Here is an 18,588-nt window from a genome sequence, read left to right as displayed (position 1 = left end):
ACTTATAAATAGACATGAGGGTGGTGTGGCTATGCAGCCAGCATGTGGCATGAGGACAGCTAAAGGCTGCGCAGGGACACTTTTGTGTGCGCTGTGGACGCAGGGTCGTGCGGGGGGGGGGGGGGGTTGGGCAGCATGTAACCCAGGAGAAGAGGCAGCGATGTGAACCACAGATAGTGATTGTGCTTGGTTGGAGGTAGTGTGGTGCTTAGCTAAGGTGTGCCTTGCTAATGAGGGTTTCTCAGAAGTAAAAATTGTTAGGGGGGGCTCACTCTTGCCGCTATTGTGGCTTAATAGTTGGACCTGGGAACCTGAAATGCAGCCCTGCATGTTCCCCCTCGCCTGCCCTATCCGTATCTGTGTTGTTTCCATCATTTTTGTTGGTTTTGAAGATTTGCACAAATGAAAACCTTAGCGAGCATCGGCGATGTACAAAATGCTCGAGTCGCCCATTGACTTCAATGGGGTTCGTTACTCGAAACGAACCCTCGAGCAACGCGGGAAGTTCGACTCAAGCAACGAGCACCCAAGCATTTTGGTGCTCGCTCATCTCTAGAAGCCATCCTGAGGCCTCATGTCCACAGGAAAAATCAGATCCGCTGCAGAATTGTAACGCGGATTTGGGCTGCGGATGCACTGTAATTGTCTTTTATTTTTCATGCGGAAGATCAATTGAGCTATGTGCTCTATGAGCTCCCGCACGCGTGATCCACACTAAAATGGAGGATGTCCATTTTTTTTCATGCTCCTGAAATTTTTTAATTACCATCCGCGGGTGGTCAATGCATTCTTATGGGGCACGGATCCGCATGCGGGAAAAACGCTGCGGATTTTAATTCTTATTTTCCCTGTGGACATGAGGCCTTAGTTTTCATTCACATGGGCGCATGTGTATTTCAGTTTGTAAATAGCAGAATGCTCACAGACCAAAAATCATCAATGTTGTGCCTATTTTGGCCATTCTGCTGAGATTTTTTTGCAGATGTAATCATTACTTATTTATGGGAGCAAAGAAACGTGAGTTGGGCCAATTGCTTTGATGCGCAAGTATGCAGTGAATACACATTTCATGCAGATTCACTGGGTATTTGTTCAGTCACATTCACTTTTAAGGCTTATTTCTGTGAGTAATATGCATCAAAATAAGACGTGCTGCATATTTTTTTTTTTTTTACATGACCGTAAATCATGTGAAACATACTCAGATGTGAAAAAAACCTACTAAAATCAATGGGTTATTTACATCCCGTATATGTGTGTAATATGGAATATATTTATGCCTGTGTGAATAAGCCCTTACTCCTGTTCTATACTCTTGGCTGCTACATTGTAACAAACTGCTGCTGTGTGAGACAGACAAGGTGACAGCTTCTCAGCATCTGAATGGCAATGTTTTCATTTACTGACAGCAAGCAGAGATCTTGAAAACAGCGAGGAAAGACAAAACATATTAGGAAGTTGTACAAGCTTTATTTCCATAAGACTGACAACCTCTTGTAGATCCGTGAAGATACTGGCAGATACTTTCTCAGCTCTTAGATTCACTTATTTGCTGTTTGGCTTCTTGCAGACATTTGTTTTTGAGGTCTTGAAGTATTTTTCGATTTTTAGCTTGTAGAATTTTCCAAATAGCCTCTTGAGTTCCGTTGTGACGGTATTATTTGGAGATCTGTCAATTTCACATATGAGTCCCTTCTGACACGGGCAATAATAATGTAACCCAGGAGTAGGCTGAAAAAGAGATGATAGGGTTAGTAAAGACACTTATGACTTCTATCAGGAAAAGAGAGGGAGAACCCCAAACAATCCCACCTCTGTTACGGATTTGTCACGGATCAACTAAATCAAATCAAAATCAAATCATGGTATTTGTATAGCGCCAACTTATTCTGCAGCGCTTTCAGGTAATTATTACTTATTACCCCCCACCAAGCTGGGTTCTCATTTTACTGACCTTGGAAGGATGGAAGGCTGAGTCAACCTTGAGCCGGCTACCAGATTCATGCGGGGATTGAACTTGCAACCTTCAGGTCGTAGGTGAGAGCTTACACTCTGCACCACACAAGGCTCAACTACTCTGAGTGCTGTTGCCATTATGACTGCTTGTCATGGCAGAGCCTCAATCGATCACCCTAGCGGGTTTGCAAAAGTAGAGATGAGTGCAGTAGCTGAATATTGTAAAAATATCAAAACTTTATTCCTCCATTGTGCATAAAATAGTGATATTTCGACCAGAAATGGACTTTATCAAGCTTAAACTGATAAAGACCATCACTAGTCAAAATGCCGCTCTGTTATCATCATTGGAGGAATACAGTTTTGATATTTTTACAATATTCTGCTGCCGCACTCATCTCTACCTTTGACATCCTGCGTTGAGTCTATGGTCCACACCCTTTCTGAAGTGCAAGCATTCTTTGTCTAAAGAAACACCCCTCACCAAGTTCGGTTTTCTACACAATAGTGTTGCTGTCTACATTTTCTCTACTACTCTAGTAGGGTTGCAAGCGCAGAGTCATTAGAACACAGGTGGATTTGTACCAAGCTTTCCCAGGCTCCTGCATGCAAATCACCCACTGGTCAGTCTATTGTCTCCAGCACTCTACAATATACTACCACTGCCACGACTAGCTTGTATGCAACTGGTGAGCTGGAACCAAAGCTATGAACTATGAACAGTTATTGTTCATTTTAAAATGGACAAGGCTTCCCAATAAATTGCCGGATTCTTCTAAAAAAGACTAGCAGTGCTAAATATCTATATCTTTCCAAAAGGTATACAGAAAAGGATGCTTTAATGGAGATAAGGTTTACAGGCATACACAACAGGCAGTAATTTAAAATAAAACAAGGGAAAAATAAAGAGAGGTACCAGATTTTCGCCAAGGTTCTGATTTCTGCAGAGTTATTGAAGCAAACGGGAAAACCTTACGCCGTAGCATATCTCCGAAGTCTGACAATAGGGGTTCATCGAGCGCCAAATTATAAAAGATTCCCCAGAACACACCTTTCCCCTGCCCCCTCTGAGGTCATTTACAGAAGGGTGGGTAAATGTGGATGACCTCTGAAAAACCACAATTCCCAATTTTGGCCATATTCCTCCAATCGGGAACATATGCCTGGCATATTTCAGGTCATGATGTTACTATTCAGTGACATCAAGCATGACGCGTAAATTATAACCAAATAAGCAGATACGCCATTTGGGGGTCTTCTCGGGCCCGTACTGCAACATGTAGATGTAAGCTGTCCCGCCCAATTCCAAAAATTAATAATTTATATCGGGCTCTGAGCTTCACACGATTAATAAACCTCATTCAGATATTTTCCCTTAAAACAAACATTTTAGAGCTAGGATGTCTCTGAAAACCATCCAATGTGTCACACCTCACCGACATGGGGGTTAATTAACATCCTCTGTCACTGCCTTAACGTTATTGTCATCCAAACATAACACTTTATAAAGCCACATGGTCATCAAAAGCCTGGCAGTTGTGAGGGAGGGGGGATGTCAGTTCAGCTTCACTAGTGTCCTGAATGGCAGCTGATTGGTATTGGATCAATCCTTACACCACAACACCTAAGCACATTGCCATTAGGGACGGCTTCACATGACCATATGCTCAAATACGCTTGCATCAGCACAATGTATTAGCACATAAATGAGGTTGATTTGCACACGTCTGCACATAGTATTGTACTTTTTGAGTACACAACGCCAGTTTACAAACGCGTGACACACCCCTTTTGTGGATTCAAGGGTATTTAGTAGAGATGAGCGAACGTACTCGTTTCGAGTAATTACTCGATCGAGCACCGCGATTTTCGAGTACTTCAGTACTCGGGTGAAAAGATTCAGGGGGCGCCAGGGGCCGGGGGGAGGCGTGGCGGCGTGGGAGGTAGCAGCCGGGAACAGGGGGGAGCCCTCTCTCTCTCCCTCTCCCCCCCCCCCCACTCCCCGCTGCAACCCACCACTCACCCACGGCACCCCCGAATCTTTTCGCCCAAGTACGGAAGTACTCAAAAATCGCGATACTTGGGCGAAAAAGGGGCGTGGCTGAGTACGTTTGCTCATCTCTAGTATTTAGCCTATTGAGCTCTAGATGTCTCCTTTTCCCCCGTAGAATTGCACACATATAAGTGTATATTTACGTACCTCACATAGACTACTATTGGGTCTATGGTGCACAAATACAAAGGATAATAGAGCAGGTCCTATTTTGTTTGTGTTTGCATAAAATACGTTCATGAGAACGAACCCATTGAAATGAATGTGTTCTTTGTGTTTTGTGTATATATTGCGTGCACAAAAACGTGCAAATACAGTCATGTAAAGAAGTCCCAATATGGATAGAAAATACGTCCGTTTGAATGGACCCCATAGGGTTGAGGTTTTGGGAGTTTCAATTTCGGGCAGAACTGGAACAATAAAATCATCCGTGTGAATAAACCATTCCAGCAGCTTTTCAATACAGTTTTTGGCTGCGCAGCTTGTAGAGATGAACACAAGGTTTTAGGGTGCATTAAGAAATGTAATTTGCAGAAAAGCTCCTGTCACATCACTGCTGCGCGCACAAGCACCCAATGTGTGTATGCATACACTGCCAGGAGGAATAAAGGAGGAACAGCTCCATGTCGAGTTCCAAGATACTCCTGTTTTTAATTCTGTGGGCAATACAAGTATTTAGTAGAGCAGACATGAGAGGAGAGGCGACAGCTCCTTGTAGGATTCGCATATGTGTGAGGCCGTATTCACACCACTGATATTACTGTGCAGGTTATTTCCATTTCTCAGGTGGACAGAATGTCCATGGAAAATTAACCCATTTACTTCAATGGGTTCATTCACATGAGGGAATTTTCAATCTGACCAATAGTCCAATTGAAAAATTGCTGCATGTCCTATTAAGGTGTGGATCTCGCACAATAGTGGGACCTATAACTTGTAGTGTCCCCCACAGTACAAGGATGGAGGGTCTATGTGCTGTGCGATGCGTGTTAGTTAGTTATCTCGCTTGGACGACAAGGGTATCTAGAATGATAACAACCAAGAGCATTGTTCCATTCGGTTTGATGTCAGAGGAGGTACTGTTGCACCCACGAGTGCCGCGGACGACCAGGGGGCCTCCGCCATTCAGCAGGGGGTCGTCTCTCAATTTTCCCAGCAATTGCTGCTGTTAGAGCACCGTGGGCCGGAACAGCTTCTGACAAGCGTGCAACATAACCAAAAAGTGTGAGACGTCTCCTTGTTATTGTTTTTGTGATTGACTCAAGCCCCGTGCCTGTATCTCGCTGCTTCTGATGAAGTCAAACCAACAGAATCTCAAGCGCAATTCGCTCTTAGCTGTGTGAATACGGCGTTATGGGTAAAGCAGTACAGCAGCCACTTACAGATACTCACCGCAAGGTTACAGAAGTCATTTTCTTTTGGTTTTCGCCTACATGTACCTTTATACTTATTTTTTGAACCAGCAAAGGTTCGGCAACATCCGCTGTTACATCCTGTATTTACAGAACATAAATCTCCGATTTTCTAAATGTAAAAGAGAGACATAAATGTGATGTGATTATAATTCTCTTTGTTTGTCTCGTTTTTCTCATTCCTGAGATCGGCCACAATTATTACGTCACACGCAAGTCGGACGGCTGTTTCCCATCTGTGCTGTCCGTGTATTTCACGGCACACGGACCCATATTTTTCCCAATTAGGCTATTCACATGAGCGCTATTTCACGAGGACCATGTCCGATTCTGGACTGTAGCTTGGATGAGTAGGATATGTAATGTGTCTAGTTCCCCACTGCTCAGACACAGGGCATTTAAAAGGTGCTTCTTACCAGAAACACCTTTTAAATGTTTTGCTGTTAACTCCTTAGTCACCGTAGGGATGAGGAGACTTCCTGAGGGTACTGTTAATCTCTGAGTACCCTTATCACTGAACACTGTGACAGCACTGACACATTGTTCAGTGATATTGAGACTCCCCACGGGGATGAAAGCATCTCCTGCCACACATGTTACAGCTGTGGCAGAGACCCGCAATGCTATCCCATTGGTTTCAATGGGGCTGGCTCTGCTGCCACCCCATTGGAAGCAATGGGCTGAGGGCAACACCCAGAGCAATTATATTTTTTGCAGGGGGAGGGGGGGGGGAGCTTGAATTATAAGCCGTAGCCTGAAAATCATCCCTAGTTGCAGAAAGAAACATCATAACTCACCTAGAAGCGTTGTCCAGCTCTTCTCCCCGATCCCCAGCAGTCTTCTTCTGTCTTTCTGCTGGCCAGGAATTGAAAAATTCCTGCCTCCTGAAAGCGCTGCATCTGATTGGTCACAGCTCTCAGCCAATCACATGCAGCTCTCAGCTGTCATTCAAAACCCCTGCCCCAAAAATCATCACTGTGCAGGCGTTGCCTTCATCCCACTGCTTTTAATGGGGTGGCAGCAGCGCCGGCCCCATTGAAAGCAATGGGATAGCATTGCGGTCCTCTTCCACAGCTGGTCCTCTTCCACCTCTTCCAAGAGCGCAGAACACTCTGACTTCCTATCCATGAGACACAATTGCTCAAATACACTTCTTCCACATTAAAGACCAACTAATGCGGGCCTCAAGACAACTGCCGGCTTTACCAGCACCTTTTCAGAACATCACACTCTTCGCCGACCTCTCCCAAGCCACATTACCAGCCAGGAAGAAGTTTGCCCCTGTAACGGCTACCTTACGAAACCACGACATAAGATATGAATGGGGCTTTCCAACAAAAATTATTATTACAAAGAGCGGAAAAACTCACGTAATTGTCACACCCGAAGAAGGTATAGAGCTTCTACGGAAATGAAATATGCCTTGCCCAACATGTCCGGACCAAAGCAAGACCCAAGAGAATAAATCCTCTCCCAAGATTCCACAAGAGTGGAGGGATACAAGCTAAAGAGACTCTCACGCTGATTCCCGCTTGACAACCACAGGTTTGCTACACTTTTCTCGCAAACTTTCCCCCAAGTTTGCGCAGTATGACTCACTGCACAATTGTATGTACCTTTCTAAGTTCATTTCAAATGTTTTATGTTTTTTCAAAGGTACCTCACAGTGTAAATTTATATTATACTGAATAAAATACTGCATTTTAGGCGTCTATACTGTCGACTCATAGCACTACCAAAGCATTTCTACCACATGTTAAATGGCTTTGAAGGTATTGTCCCTTAACGTAAAAGGTCTGAATAGCCCTTACAAAAGAAAGGGAGTGCACAATTTGTGATTTAGAACAGAAACAAAGTGCTCAAAGGACGACCCATCACCATCACATAAAATAAGCATGCCATCTAAGATACATTGATTGAACTCTTCCATGACATCCGTGAAAACAATTGTAGACCTCCACCATTTAAAGAAAAGGTTTGTATAAGTGGGCACACAAGCCGTGCCCATACAGTACCACATATCTGTACATAAAACATTATGTTACACAAGAAATAAATGTGCATAAATACAAAGCGAAGTAAACGGTGAATTAAACAGTTGTGAGCAGAATATTGTATACCTCATGTGTAGAGATGAGCGAGCCTGCTACTGGTTTGAGTATTAGGGTACTCGAGATGCTCGTTACTCAAGACGAACACCACGGGGTACTCAAGTCAATTTCATTTCTCTTCCCCGCATGTTTAGTGCCATTTTCTAGCCAATAAACATGTGGGGAAGGCATTACCACTTCCTGCTGTGACATGCCAGCCCTCTGTACGCCAACAGCAGTGAGTGGCTGGCGGGATCAGGTGACTGCCGAGTACTTAAAATGGTTCCGCCCGCGGCTCGCCTCAGACGCATGCTGGCAGAGGTTAGGGAAAGTGCTGCTGCTGATATAGGGAAAGTGTTAGAGTAGGATCCTGTCTTCAAAAACCCCAACGGTCCTTCTTAAGGCTACTCTTCATAGTGTGCATTACAGTTGTGGCTGGCTGGGAGCAGTAGTGCACCAAATTTTTTTTTAAGCATCTAGGGCTGTGCAGGTCATTTCAGCTATACTGTTCTGCGTGTGCAGTGCCGTAGACAGAGTTTAGGGACAGAGTTGCTGACATAGGGAAAGTTTTACAGTCGTCATCCTCTCTACAAGAACCCCAATGGTCCTTCTCAGGGCTACTTCTCATCATGTGCATTACAGTTGAGGCTAGCTGGGAGCAGTAGTACCCCATTCTTTTTTTTAGCACATCTAGCCCTGTGCAGAGCCTTGCAGTTATACCGTTCTCAGTCTGCAGTGCATGAGACCGAGGTCTCACTGCGAAACAGTACTCTAATATTTCCTGGGCCACTGCAAACTATTTCAGTTACATCGTTCTAGGTTTGCAGTGTATTAGACAGAGGTCTCACCACTGAACATTACTGTAATATTATCGGGGCCACTGCAAAGTATTTCAGCTCAGCCGCTGTGCAGAGCATCTCACGATACCCTTTCCTTAGTGGGGTTGAGATAGCCGCAGTTACCAGCACTATCTACTGGCTTTAGAGTCTTTTCCCACTCCATACAGACTCTCTTATCTACAAGTCTCTGAGCAGTAAATGATACCTAGGTATCAGTGCAAGACAGGTTAATTTTTTCAAGTCACAGCATAGAGCCTCCGCTATGTACAAGTCTCTGTGTGCGGTGAATTAAGCCACAGTTGTCAGCACTGTAAAGTGGGGTTATTTATTTCCTCGATTCTTTATCCGCCATGATGTGGAGTAGGGGTAAGGGTCGATGACATGGATGCGGGCGTCCAAGTGAGGGTGTGGGCACAGGCCGAGTTCCTGGTCCAGGTGAATCACAGCCGGCTGCTGAGGGATTAGGAGAGAGAAATTTCTGGGCTCCCCAACTTCATATCACAATTTATGGGTCTGCGTGGTAGACCTTCATTACAAACAGAGCAGTGCAAGCAGGTCCTGTCGTGGATGGCAGAAAACGCGTCCAGCAATGTATCGATCACCCAGTCTTCTACGCAGTCCACTACTTCCAGCCTAGGGACTGCAACTCTGAATCCTCTGGCTGCTGCTCCTCCTTCCTCCCAGCCTCCTTACTCCATGCAAAATTACATATTCTGAGCAGGCAGACTCCCAGGAACTGTTCTCGGGTCCCTGCCCCGAGTGGGAAAATACGGTTCCTCTCTCACCTAAGGAGTTTGTCGTGACCGATGCCCAACCTTTGGAAAGTTCCCGGAGTCCGGGTGATGAGGCTGGGGACTTCCGGCAACTGTCTCAAGAGCTTTTTGTGGATGAGGATGATGAGACACAGTTGTCTGTCAGTGAGGTAGTAGTAAGGGCAGTAAGTCCGAGGGAGGAGCGCACAGAGGATTCGGAGGTAGAGCTCCGAATAATTTTTTTTAGCATTTTACCCCCCAATAAAACTAAAAAACGGAAAAAAAGTCAGTGAAGAAGATATTAAAAAAATAGTCCTATATGTCACGGGAAAAAAAAAATGCAGCAAAAATAATTTTGGTAGCTAAAGGAAAAAAATGGAGCAGTAAAACCGCCACATGGGTAAAATCCCTAAAAAGTGTCTGGTCCTTAAGGTACAAAACAACCTGGTCCTTAAGGGGTTAAACATGCACATTGCCAAATTAATCAGCCTGGAGATGCTGCCATACAGGCTTGTGGAAATGGAGGCTTTCAAAAACATGATGGCGGCGGAGGTCCCGTGCTACTCGGTCCCCAGTCGCCACTTTTTCTCCTGGTGTCCCATCCCTGCCCTACACCATCATGTCTCCCGCAACATAAATCGTGCCCTCACCAATACGTTTACTGGGAAGGTCCACTTATCCGCGGAAACGTGGACAAGTACTGGTGGGCAGGGACATTATATCTGCCTGACGGCACATTGGGTGAACTTGGTGGAGGCTGGGATCGAGTCAGAGCCTGGAACCGCTCACGTCTTACCCACACCCAGAATAACGGGTCCTACCTCGGTGCTGGTATCTGCGGCGTTTTATGCCACTTCCTCCAACCCCACCCCCAATTTTTTCGGATGGCTGCCTCCAGGCTCTGCGGTTGAGCAATTTTTCAGGGGTACACTTGTACTCTTGGTACACCAATTTTTCAGGTCTTTGCCTATACTGTTATCCAACTAATTTTTCCGGCCTTCGCCTACACTCTTGGTAATTTTTTCAGGTGTTCGCCTATATTCTTTGTACACGAATGCTTCAGGGGTTTGCCTACACTCTTGCTACAGAAATTTTACCAGGGTCCACCTATACTCTTGCTACATAAATGTTACCAGGGTTCGCCTATACACTTGCTACAGAAATGTTACTGGTGTCCGCCTATACACTTGCTACAGAAATGTTACTGGGATCCGCCTATAGACTTGCTACAGAAATGTTACTGGGGTCCGCTGTGGTGGAAGTCCAGTATTTCTATATTTTGGATCGGTGGGCCTTGGCAGTAGACAGTTGTCAATTTAACATTCTATACACATATTTGCTTTCGGTCTTGCTATAAATATAATATTCTTACAATTACACAATACTATTAGGCAATGAAATATCTGTTTTTCATAACTCTGCTGACATGGGGAAGCCAACATGAAACTTCTGTTCTCAAAACGCTGACAAGATAATATATAGTATAAACACGTTACATTTTCCATCTGTTTCGCAATTTTGGAGGACAGTTAACTCAGACATGGACAACCGCAGCTACCGCAGAAATTACCCAAGCAATTTTACTGGAAACGTATGCAAATAACATGGGAGGTTTGTGCAATTTATAGTTCATGATGTAACATCCAATCATATCGAAGGAACCCCACGTGGCTCCAAGACAACCCACTCATTTCATCCACCACCTGATGGCCAATCACAGATGACCGGAGGATGGAAGAATTGCAAGATGCTTATCCAATAATTAAACAATACGTTGTATGCATGTAATCTTTGACCTGCCCAGATGGGCGGATTTGTTAAACTCTTAAAATAGGCTACACGCCGATCATTAAAGTTAGAATTGAGGAAGCTATGCATGCTGAACCTCGTGTCAGTGTGGGAACTTCTTATGCGCATTATCAATTCAGAATTAATATGGAGGGCTGTAAACATTCCAAATTGAGTAAGCCGTGATTCCGCAAAGGAAATCTACAACACCGCCTATACACTTGCTGCAGAAATGTTACTGGGGTCCGCCTATACACTTGCTACAGAAATGTTACTGGGGTCCGCCTATACACTTGCTACAGAAATGTTACTGGGGTCCGCCTATACACTTGCTACAGAAATGTTACTGGGGTCCGCCTATACACTTGCTACAGAAAGGTTTGAGGGGTTCACCTACACTCCTGCTACAGAAAAGTTTCAGTGGTCCGCCTATACTGTGGGTGCACAAGGGTTTCCCATAGCGGTGTTCAGCTGCCTTACACATACACAGAATAAAGTGTGTCGGGACACATGGATTTCCCATAGCTATGTAACTCATGGCACCTTGGGTCACACAAGGGGGAGGTTGGGACCCAGGGCCCGCTCCCGTGCTTTCCACACAAAGTATTGCGGGTCCTACCTCGGTCATGGTGTTTCGGCCTTATTATGCCACCTCCTCCTGCTTGGAGTCTGGGGATCAGCGCTTGGCAACATGTATTTGCTCTCGTGTTACCACAGTTATCTGAGACAGTGGTTTGGGCCAAACAAAAGGAGCGTTACTGCATTAATGAGATGTTCACAGCTGTACTAGCATCTGAGTCTGCTTTATGCCCACAATTACTGAGGGTGTGGGTTGAGGCCAAGGTCCTTGGCGGGGTAAAATGTTTGGGCACTCTGATTTCTTTATGTGTAATACCGTCTTTGAGTTTCATGGGCTTGCCTATGCTGTGACTGCACAAAGACTTCCTATTGCGTTGGCTTACCTGTCTGACACAAATACACTGACCGACTTGGCTAGGGTGCAGACGGCTTTCCCATTGCAGTGTTTTACTTATCTGGCCCAAATACACTGACTGACTAGGGCAGAAGTGTGGGCCAAGGTGCTGGGCGGGGTGAAACTGCCATGTTTGGGCACTCTCTTTTCTTCGTGTTTATTACTGTCTTTGAGTTTCATGGGCTCGCCTATGCTGTAGGTGCACGAAGGCTTCCCCATTGCGTTGTTGAGCTATTGCATAAATGTGGGCAGAAATGTGGGCCGAGGCAGAGGCCTTGGCGGAGTAAAACTCTGCCATGTTTGGGCACTCTGGCACAAATACACTGACTGACTTTGGTAGGGAGCAGAAGGCTTTCCCATTGCGGTGTTCAGCTATCTGACGCCTACACAGAATGAAGTGTGTGGGGACACATGGATTTCCCATTGCTATGTAACTCGCGGCACCTTGGATCACACAAAGTGAAGGCTGTGACCCAGCCTGACCCTGGGCCCACTTACGTGCTTCATACACAGAGTATTGCGGGTCCTACCTCGGTCATGGTATCTCGGGATTATTATGCCACCTCCTCCTCCTGCTTGGGGTCTGGGGATTAGCGTAACCACAGTTATCCGAGATACTGGATTGGAGCATTCACAAGAAGTGTTAGTGATTTCATTAAACATTCACAGTGTCACTGTTACCTGTGGTGGTTACTTTTGCGACACCTCCTGCTTCAAACCAATCTTTTGTGCTAGTATGTGCTGCTGCATTATGGAGATGTGTAGAAGTGCTGGCACCTGAGTCCCCTTTATGCCCACGTTTGCGGCTCCTGACAATTTTGTGATGGAGGTGGCACGGGATTGGAATGATCATCGTATGATAATTTATTATCAATTGTAATCAGCATTGTGGGTTATCGCCCATACTTTCAAAGAGGGTCGCTGCCTGGCCCTGCCAACCCTCTGCAGTTTGTGTCTTCGGCTTTTCCTCATCGCAGACTCACTTAGAAATCAACATGAAGGTGGTGTGGCTATGAAGCGAGTGTGTGGCATGAGGCCAGCTGAACGCTGCACAGGGAAAATTTTGGGTGCTCTGTGGATGCAGGGTCGTGCGGGGGAGTTGGACAGCAATGCCAGCGTGTAACCCAGGAGAAGAGGCAGCGGTGTCACCCGCAGGCGGTGATTGTCCTTGGTTGTAGCTACTGTGGTGCTTAGCTAAGATGTGCCAGCGGATGTGCCTTGCTTATGAGGGTCTGTCCCAAGTAAATAGTTAGGGAGGTGACCGCCAGGCTCTTGCCCCCATTTTGGCTTAATAGTGGGATCTGGGAGCCTCAAATGCAGCCATGCATGCTGCCCCTGCCATTCCCTATGTTGTCAGGTGTTTCACAAATCATCCCCTATGCGGAGCATCGGTCCCACACAAAAATGCTCGAGTCGCCCATGGACTTCAATGGGGTTCGTCACTCGAAACGAGCTCTCGAGCATTACGAAAAGTTTGACTTGAGTACCGAGCACCCGAGCATTTTGGTGCTTGCTCATCTCGACTCATGTGTACAGAAAATAAGCAGTAGCCTTCAGGCTCAGATCTTGCCTGTTATTTGAATGCTGTCACTCCACGTCAATGGCTGCAAAATGATGTTTTCCGATATAGATATTTTATGTACTCTGTTATTAGTGTCTTTCATGTTTTGGAGGTAAGAAGGCAGTTTTGTTACAAATGGTCTTAAGAGTGTGTCAATATTAGGTAGTGGCCTTCACTTTGGAATTATTACCTGAAATTATTGAGCAGCCTAGGTGGGCATTGTTTTTTATGCATTTTTGGCAGCGCATACAGCGTAGCAGTCAAGGGCGTAGCTAAAGGCTCATGGGCCTGGGTGCAAAAGTTTATCCTGGGGCCCCCCAACTTCTCTTAACTCCATAATGCAGAGGTGTAACTTGAAGCTCCTCGGCCCCAATGCAAAACCTGTAACAGGGCCCCCAACTATAATGCTTTATTCATAGTACTGGGCTCTCTATATGGAGAAAAGAGGCCTCTTGGGCCCCCAAAGGCTCCTGGGCCTGGGTGTAACTGCATGCCCTGCATCCTCTATAGTTACACCAGTGGTAGCAGTAGTAGGATTTTCATTGAAGATAAATTTAAATTCATCTAAAGATAATAAATGTTCCTCCAAAGCCTCTGTAAGGATTGACCTGAAGTTTTTGATGAACTGCCTTGTGGGATTGCCAGACAGGGTTCAATACGGCCGCTTGTCTTTGACAGCTGTTACAATATGATCTAGTTCATAGTCACTATAATATCTCCTTTGTCATATATTTTATTTCAGCACCTCCAGGGCTATCACTTCTTGAGATTTTAAATTGGAATAAATTTTACTTCTATGAGGCTTAAAATTTCAGAACGTCCTTTGTTACCAAACGCATGGATGCATCAAGGCTGTCAAACTGAGCAAAAGTCGGGGTGTTTTTTGTCTCGGGGTAAAGCTTGGTAAAGGAGCCCTGCATCTCTACAGCACTCATTTCATTTTCCGTCGAGGTATGCTGTAGCATCTTCAGAGATTCCAAGTCATTGGGAGATGTAAGAGTAGAATTTAAGAATTTGGATGAATAGCATTTATGAAGGACCAGTTTTCGAGGACAAATATGAACAAAGAAAAAAAAAGAAGAGAAAAAGTCCTCAGCGCTCAAATAAGGGTACAAAATGATGGGAGATGTAGGGATGGAATAGCAGATAACTTACCTCACGGAGGCGTCTGTGCTCAGACGCCCCCAATCCCAGCCAGCATGTCAAATTACCGTCGGCAACAGCGGTTAGTTCCACGATTTATTGAATGATAGTAGACGCGTTTCGGCCTTACAATCGTTTGGCCTTCATCAAGTACCTGATGAAGGACTTTTTCTCTTCTTTTTTTTTCTTTGTTTATATTTACTCCACCATTTACATGATTGGAGCCTCCTCAAGCTGCTCTACAGTACTACCATTGTCTGTATAAATTTGGGTACATCTTCCTTCTACGTTATCAAGAGGAACATTTACACTGCCTCATCTCTAACCATAAGGATGCCTGTGGACATCTGATCAGTGAGCGCCACCTATCCAATTACAAGGACAAATATGGATATCTTTGAGCAAATCGAAGTGTGAAACTTTTTGTGGTATGTGAAATTAATAAACCTTTTTTCAATACAGAATGTTGGGCAACACCAAGTATGTGAAATTAAAGGTTAATAACCTGCACCTCATCCTGAGAGTCCTCTATGTCTGACTTCATCACTCTTTGTCCCTTTCTCTTTGTGGCATGATAGTTGGGCCAAAAAAAAAAAAATCACAACCATCAAGGTAGTATTTATAGTATATTGAGGGGTTGGTACTGTCGTAGAATTCCTTTGCGGAATCACGGCTTACTCAATTTGGAATGTTTACAGCCCTCCATATTAATCTGGAATGTAGGTGCAAGTCTCCCCTATTGTCTTACAGGCACTCCCTTTTTTGGCTAAAATCGTACCTAGTGCCATTCTATTTTGGAAAGTCATAGTCGAGGTAGGTCCTATTGGTCGACTAGTCCCTATAAGGCGTCTCTAGTATAATTTATAAACCGCTGTTAATTATAATAAACATAATTAATCCAGTCAACATTTATTTACCCTAATGATCGGGAAAATGGACTCGAATCTAGTTTTAACTTGGTCTCTAATTTTTAAAACTTGTCAGGTACCCCCCTTGGCTATCCTATGATGTCAATGTATACGTGTAGATCAAAACTATCACCAGGAGCCTCTCTTCTCACTCTAATGTGCTGTACTAGAAGTACATACTAGTAGTGTGCACAGGTACGCACGGCGTGGGACTCCCTAATCTTCACCCACACCATTGTCCCTCCTGGAGATAGTCCTAATGGTGAACACGTCCAGGTCGCCTCACCCTTGCGTCAGGGTTTTCCCACTGCCCGTAAGTCCCTACTCCTAAAAGGGGAGGGATCCCTACCTCACCTCAGAAGGAGGCCATGGATTCCCTGGGCTTATTTCCGGGCATCCATACCCTCTATCTGTACGAGTTAACACCCCACAGGGTGTGCCCTCGCCGGAACCTAAGGTCTTCTGCACTTTCCCTAGGCAAATGGGAAGTCCACTGACAGTCCATCTTATGAGACTGAGGCAGGCGCAGTACTGGTACATTTCTCCATTCTTCTGGTAACGTACCTGGTTGGCATTATCGGAACTGGCTCTTCATCTTTTTCAAACAAGGGAACCATTGGTCACATTAAAGGGAGAATACACGTACAGGAAATTGCATACCCCACCTCTTTCTGCGAAAATCATATCCACGGCCACTCTATTTTGGAACGCCATGGATGCAGTGGGCCCTAACTGGTTAGCTAACCCTTGCAAAGCATCTCTGGTGTAGTTTACAAACCTCTGCTGAATTAGGTTAGGAGATATAATTCATCCAATCTACATTATTATTAACAGTGACAAAAGCAAATGAGGAATCAAAACCTGCTTTAACCTGATCTCTAGAATTAAATTAATCTCGCTCCCCCCTTGGCACTCCTATTGCATCTACATATACATGTGGATCAAAGTTACCACCTGGAGCGTCAACGTCTCTCTTAGCACGATGCAGTGTTAGATTCTCACCCTCAGTGTAGGCTTCATATTGCACATTTGATTGTATTAATTTGTTCTGAAACAGGGGGCTAGTGTACAGTAGTCAAAGGTGTGTGTTAGAGGAATTGTACCACATTATAGCATTTAAAGGATATGCAGGATCATTCGTTTTTTCAGTGCGAAGTGTGGATCCAAGTGGGTTTTCCTTTGAGCTTGACTGCAGTTGGGGTGGTGAACAACATCTGGTAGGGACATTCAAACAGGGTTTCTCTCTTAAACTTTTCCACATAGACCCTGTCACCTGGTTTTAGATTGTGACACTCATCTGTAGGACCTGGGGAAAAGCAGAGACTGCAGAATGCATTACTAACAATTCCTTGGAGAGGCCTATGACAAAATTAACAAGAAAATCATTCCCCAAATTCAGCTACTGTGGCATGTATCCTCCTGGGAAAAAGAAAAACTAATGAAAGACACTCAATTCAAAATTTACCCATTTTCTCTATTGCCTTTTGTATCTACTTTCCCACTACTCCGTGGATGGTAGGGTGTGTGAAAAGCCTGAAATACACCCAAAACAGACATGATGTGTTGCATTATTCCATCATGGGCCATCATGGGGAACAGGGACCTCTGTAGGCAAGTTCTGTTGATTGTTCGCCATACGCCGTCCTGTGCTGTCGCTCCCGTATTTTAGCCCATCTGCTTTCTTTCCTCGTTGACTTGTAACTGTAAAGTCCTTGACATATCAAAGTCCAAAGTCTTATCAAAGTCCAAAGGTTTTATCAAAGTCCAAAGTCTTATCACTGACTCATGCTGTCAGTATCTATTCTTCTTTCTTCCACGGCTTGAGGGCCGCTGCTTTTGCTGTGTTGTCGGCGAGGGTGTCATCTCTCGCTTCTCCGTTGTAGAAATCGGTGTGGATTCTCCATTGCCAGGTAGTAGTAGTAGGGTTTCCATGAGACTCTGCACCGCTGCACCATTCTTAATTGGCTGTCCTACTGAGATAACAAGCTGTCTGGCCTTCCATAATGGGCCATAATCATGAGCTATGCCAAATGCATTCCAGGAGTCAGTGTAAAAAGTTGCCGACTTACCTTCTACCACTCCACACGCCTCAGTGAGGGCCTCCGGTTCCGCTTCTTGCCCTGAGACATGCGGAGGCAGAGCTTCTGCGTTTAGGACATCTTGTTGTGTGACCTCTGCATATCTGGTTCGGAATCATCAATCCTCACCCTGATACCATCTACAAAAGAAAACTCAAAATATGCATCATTAACAGTGTGTACATCACTACAATAAAGCTATTTAAAAAATAGCTGATCTGCCATACTCAGATCACCTATGCCTCCCCTCCCCCGTTTGAACCTGAATACCTGATTAAAAGAAGAGTAGCCGGATTCAAGGTATTACAACATTGGGAAGCTCAGAGCAATATTTGTGCAATATTGGGGGAGGCATGGAAAGAGCACATTGTAGCCGGATCTAATAAGGCCAGAGATAAGTGCTTGGGTTGCACTTGCATGAGTATGTTCTGGGTGTCATTTGGGGTGTGGACCACTAAGGGGTAGTCCAATACCAACTTAGAAGATTTGTCAACCATTGCCTGTACTGCTGCCACCGCAAAAGCAGATGAGGGAGCTCCTCAAGTCACTGGATCCAACCTCATTGCTGTGGTTGTCCTCCGTGCTTTTGTGTCAATACTGTCGTATAGCCGGCAGTATGAAACAAGGTCCAGAAAGGTGCGGAATTTGGCAACGGGTGTATGTACAGGTATGGCCTGCAGAACTTGGTTAGTCTTTGGAGGCCTCCAGGCCTTAAAGCCTTCTGCAAGAGAAATTAACAGTGAAATTGTGGCCGGTTGGCAGTTTTTTCCAAAGCATCAGCACACAGCACCTAACATGTGTGGCTGACCCTTCACCCTTTTTTTTTTTTTTCTAGGGGGATACTGCTTGACCCAGGGGTGTGTATCTGGGTCTCGTATATATTATCATGGTCGATACATTCAATTTCCCTATGCCTATCTTGTAGGTGTCTCATAATTTGTCAGGAACCGTGGAAAGCTGAGTTTGGGACAGGAGAAAAAAACAAAACTTTTTCTTCTGGCTATCTATGATTCTTACCCCCTCCTTGGATAAGAG

The 18,588-nt window shown here is 45.0% G+C and overlaps 1 protein-coding gene across 4 annotated transcripts in view; it reads right to left on the bottom strand.

The window, feature by feature from the left end:
- Positions 1-1,450: 1,450 nt before the first annotated feature.
- The window catches only part of LOC136588375 (leucine-rich colipase-like protein 1), a 73,073-nt gene continuing 55,935 nt past the window's right edge, over positions 1,451-18,588 (bottom strand). For 3 of the 4 annotated variants that reach the window (XM_066587552.1, XM_066587534.1, XM_066587544.1), the window contains 2 exons: positions 5,402-5,533; positions 1,451-1,731 (listed from right to left, as the gene is read on the bottom strand). In XM_066587552.1, the coding sequence (XP_066443649.1) occupies positions 1,546-1,731; positions 5,402-5,533 (318 nt within the window). In that variant the 3' untranslated portion in view covers positions 1,451-1,545. The remainder of the gene's footprint in view (positions 1,732-5,401; positions 5,534-18,588) is intronic. The other variant, XM_066587560.1, reaches the window with a different exon arrangement.

This window comes from Eleutherodactylus coqui, chromosome 1 (assembly GCF_035609145.1).
Source record: "Eleutherodactylus coqui strain aEleCoq1 chromosome 1, aEleCoq1.hap1, whole genome shotgun sequence".
NCBI classification, from domain to species: domain Eukaryota; kingdom Metazoa; phylum Chordata; class Amphibia; order Anura; family Eleutherodactylidae; genus Eleutherodactylus; species Eleutherodactylus coqui.
The sequence above is the reverse complement of the archived record's forward strand: the minus strand, read 5'-3'. Positions and strand labels throughout refer to the sequence as shown.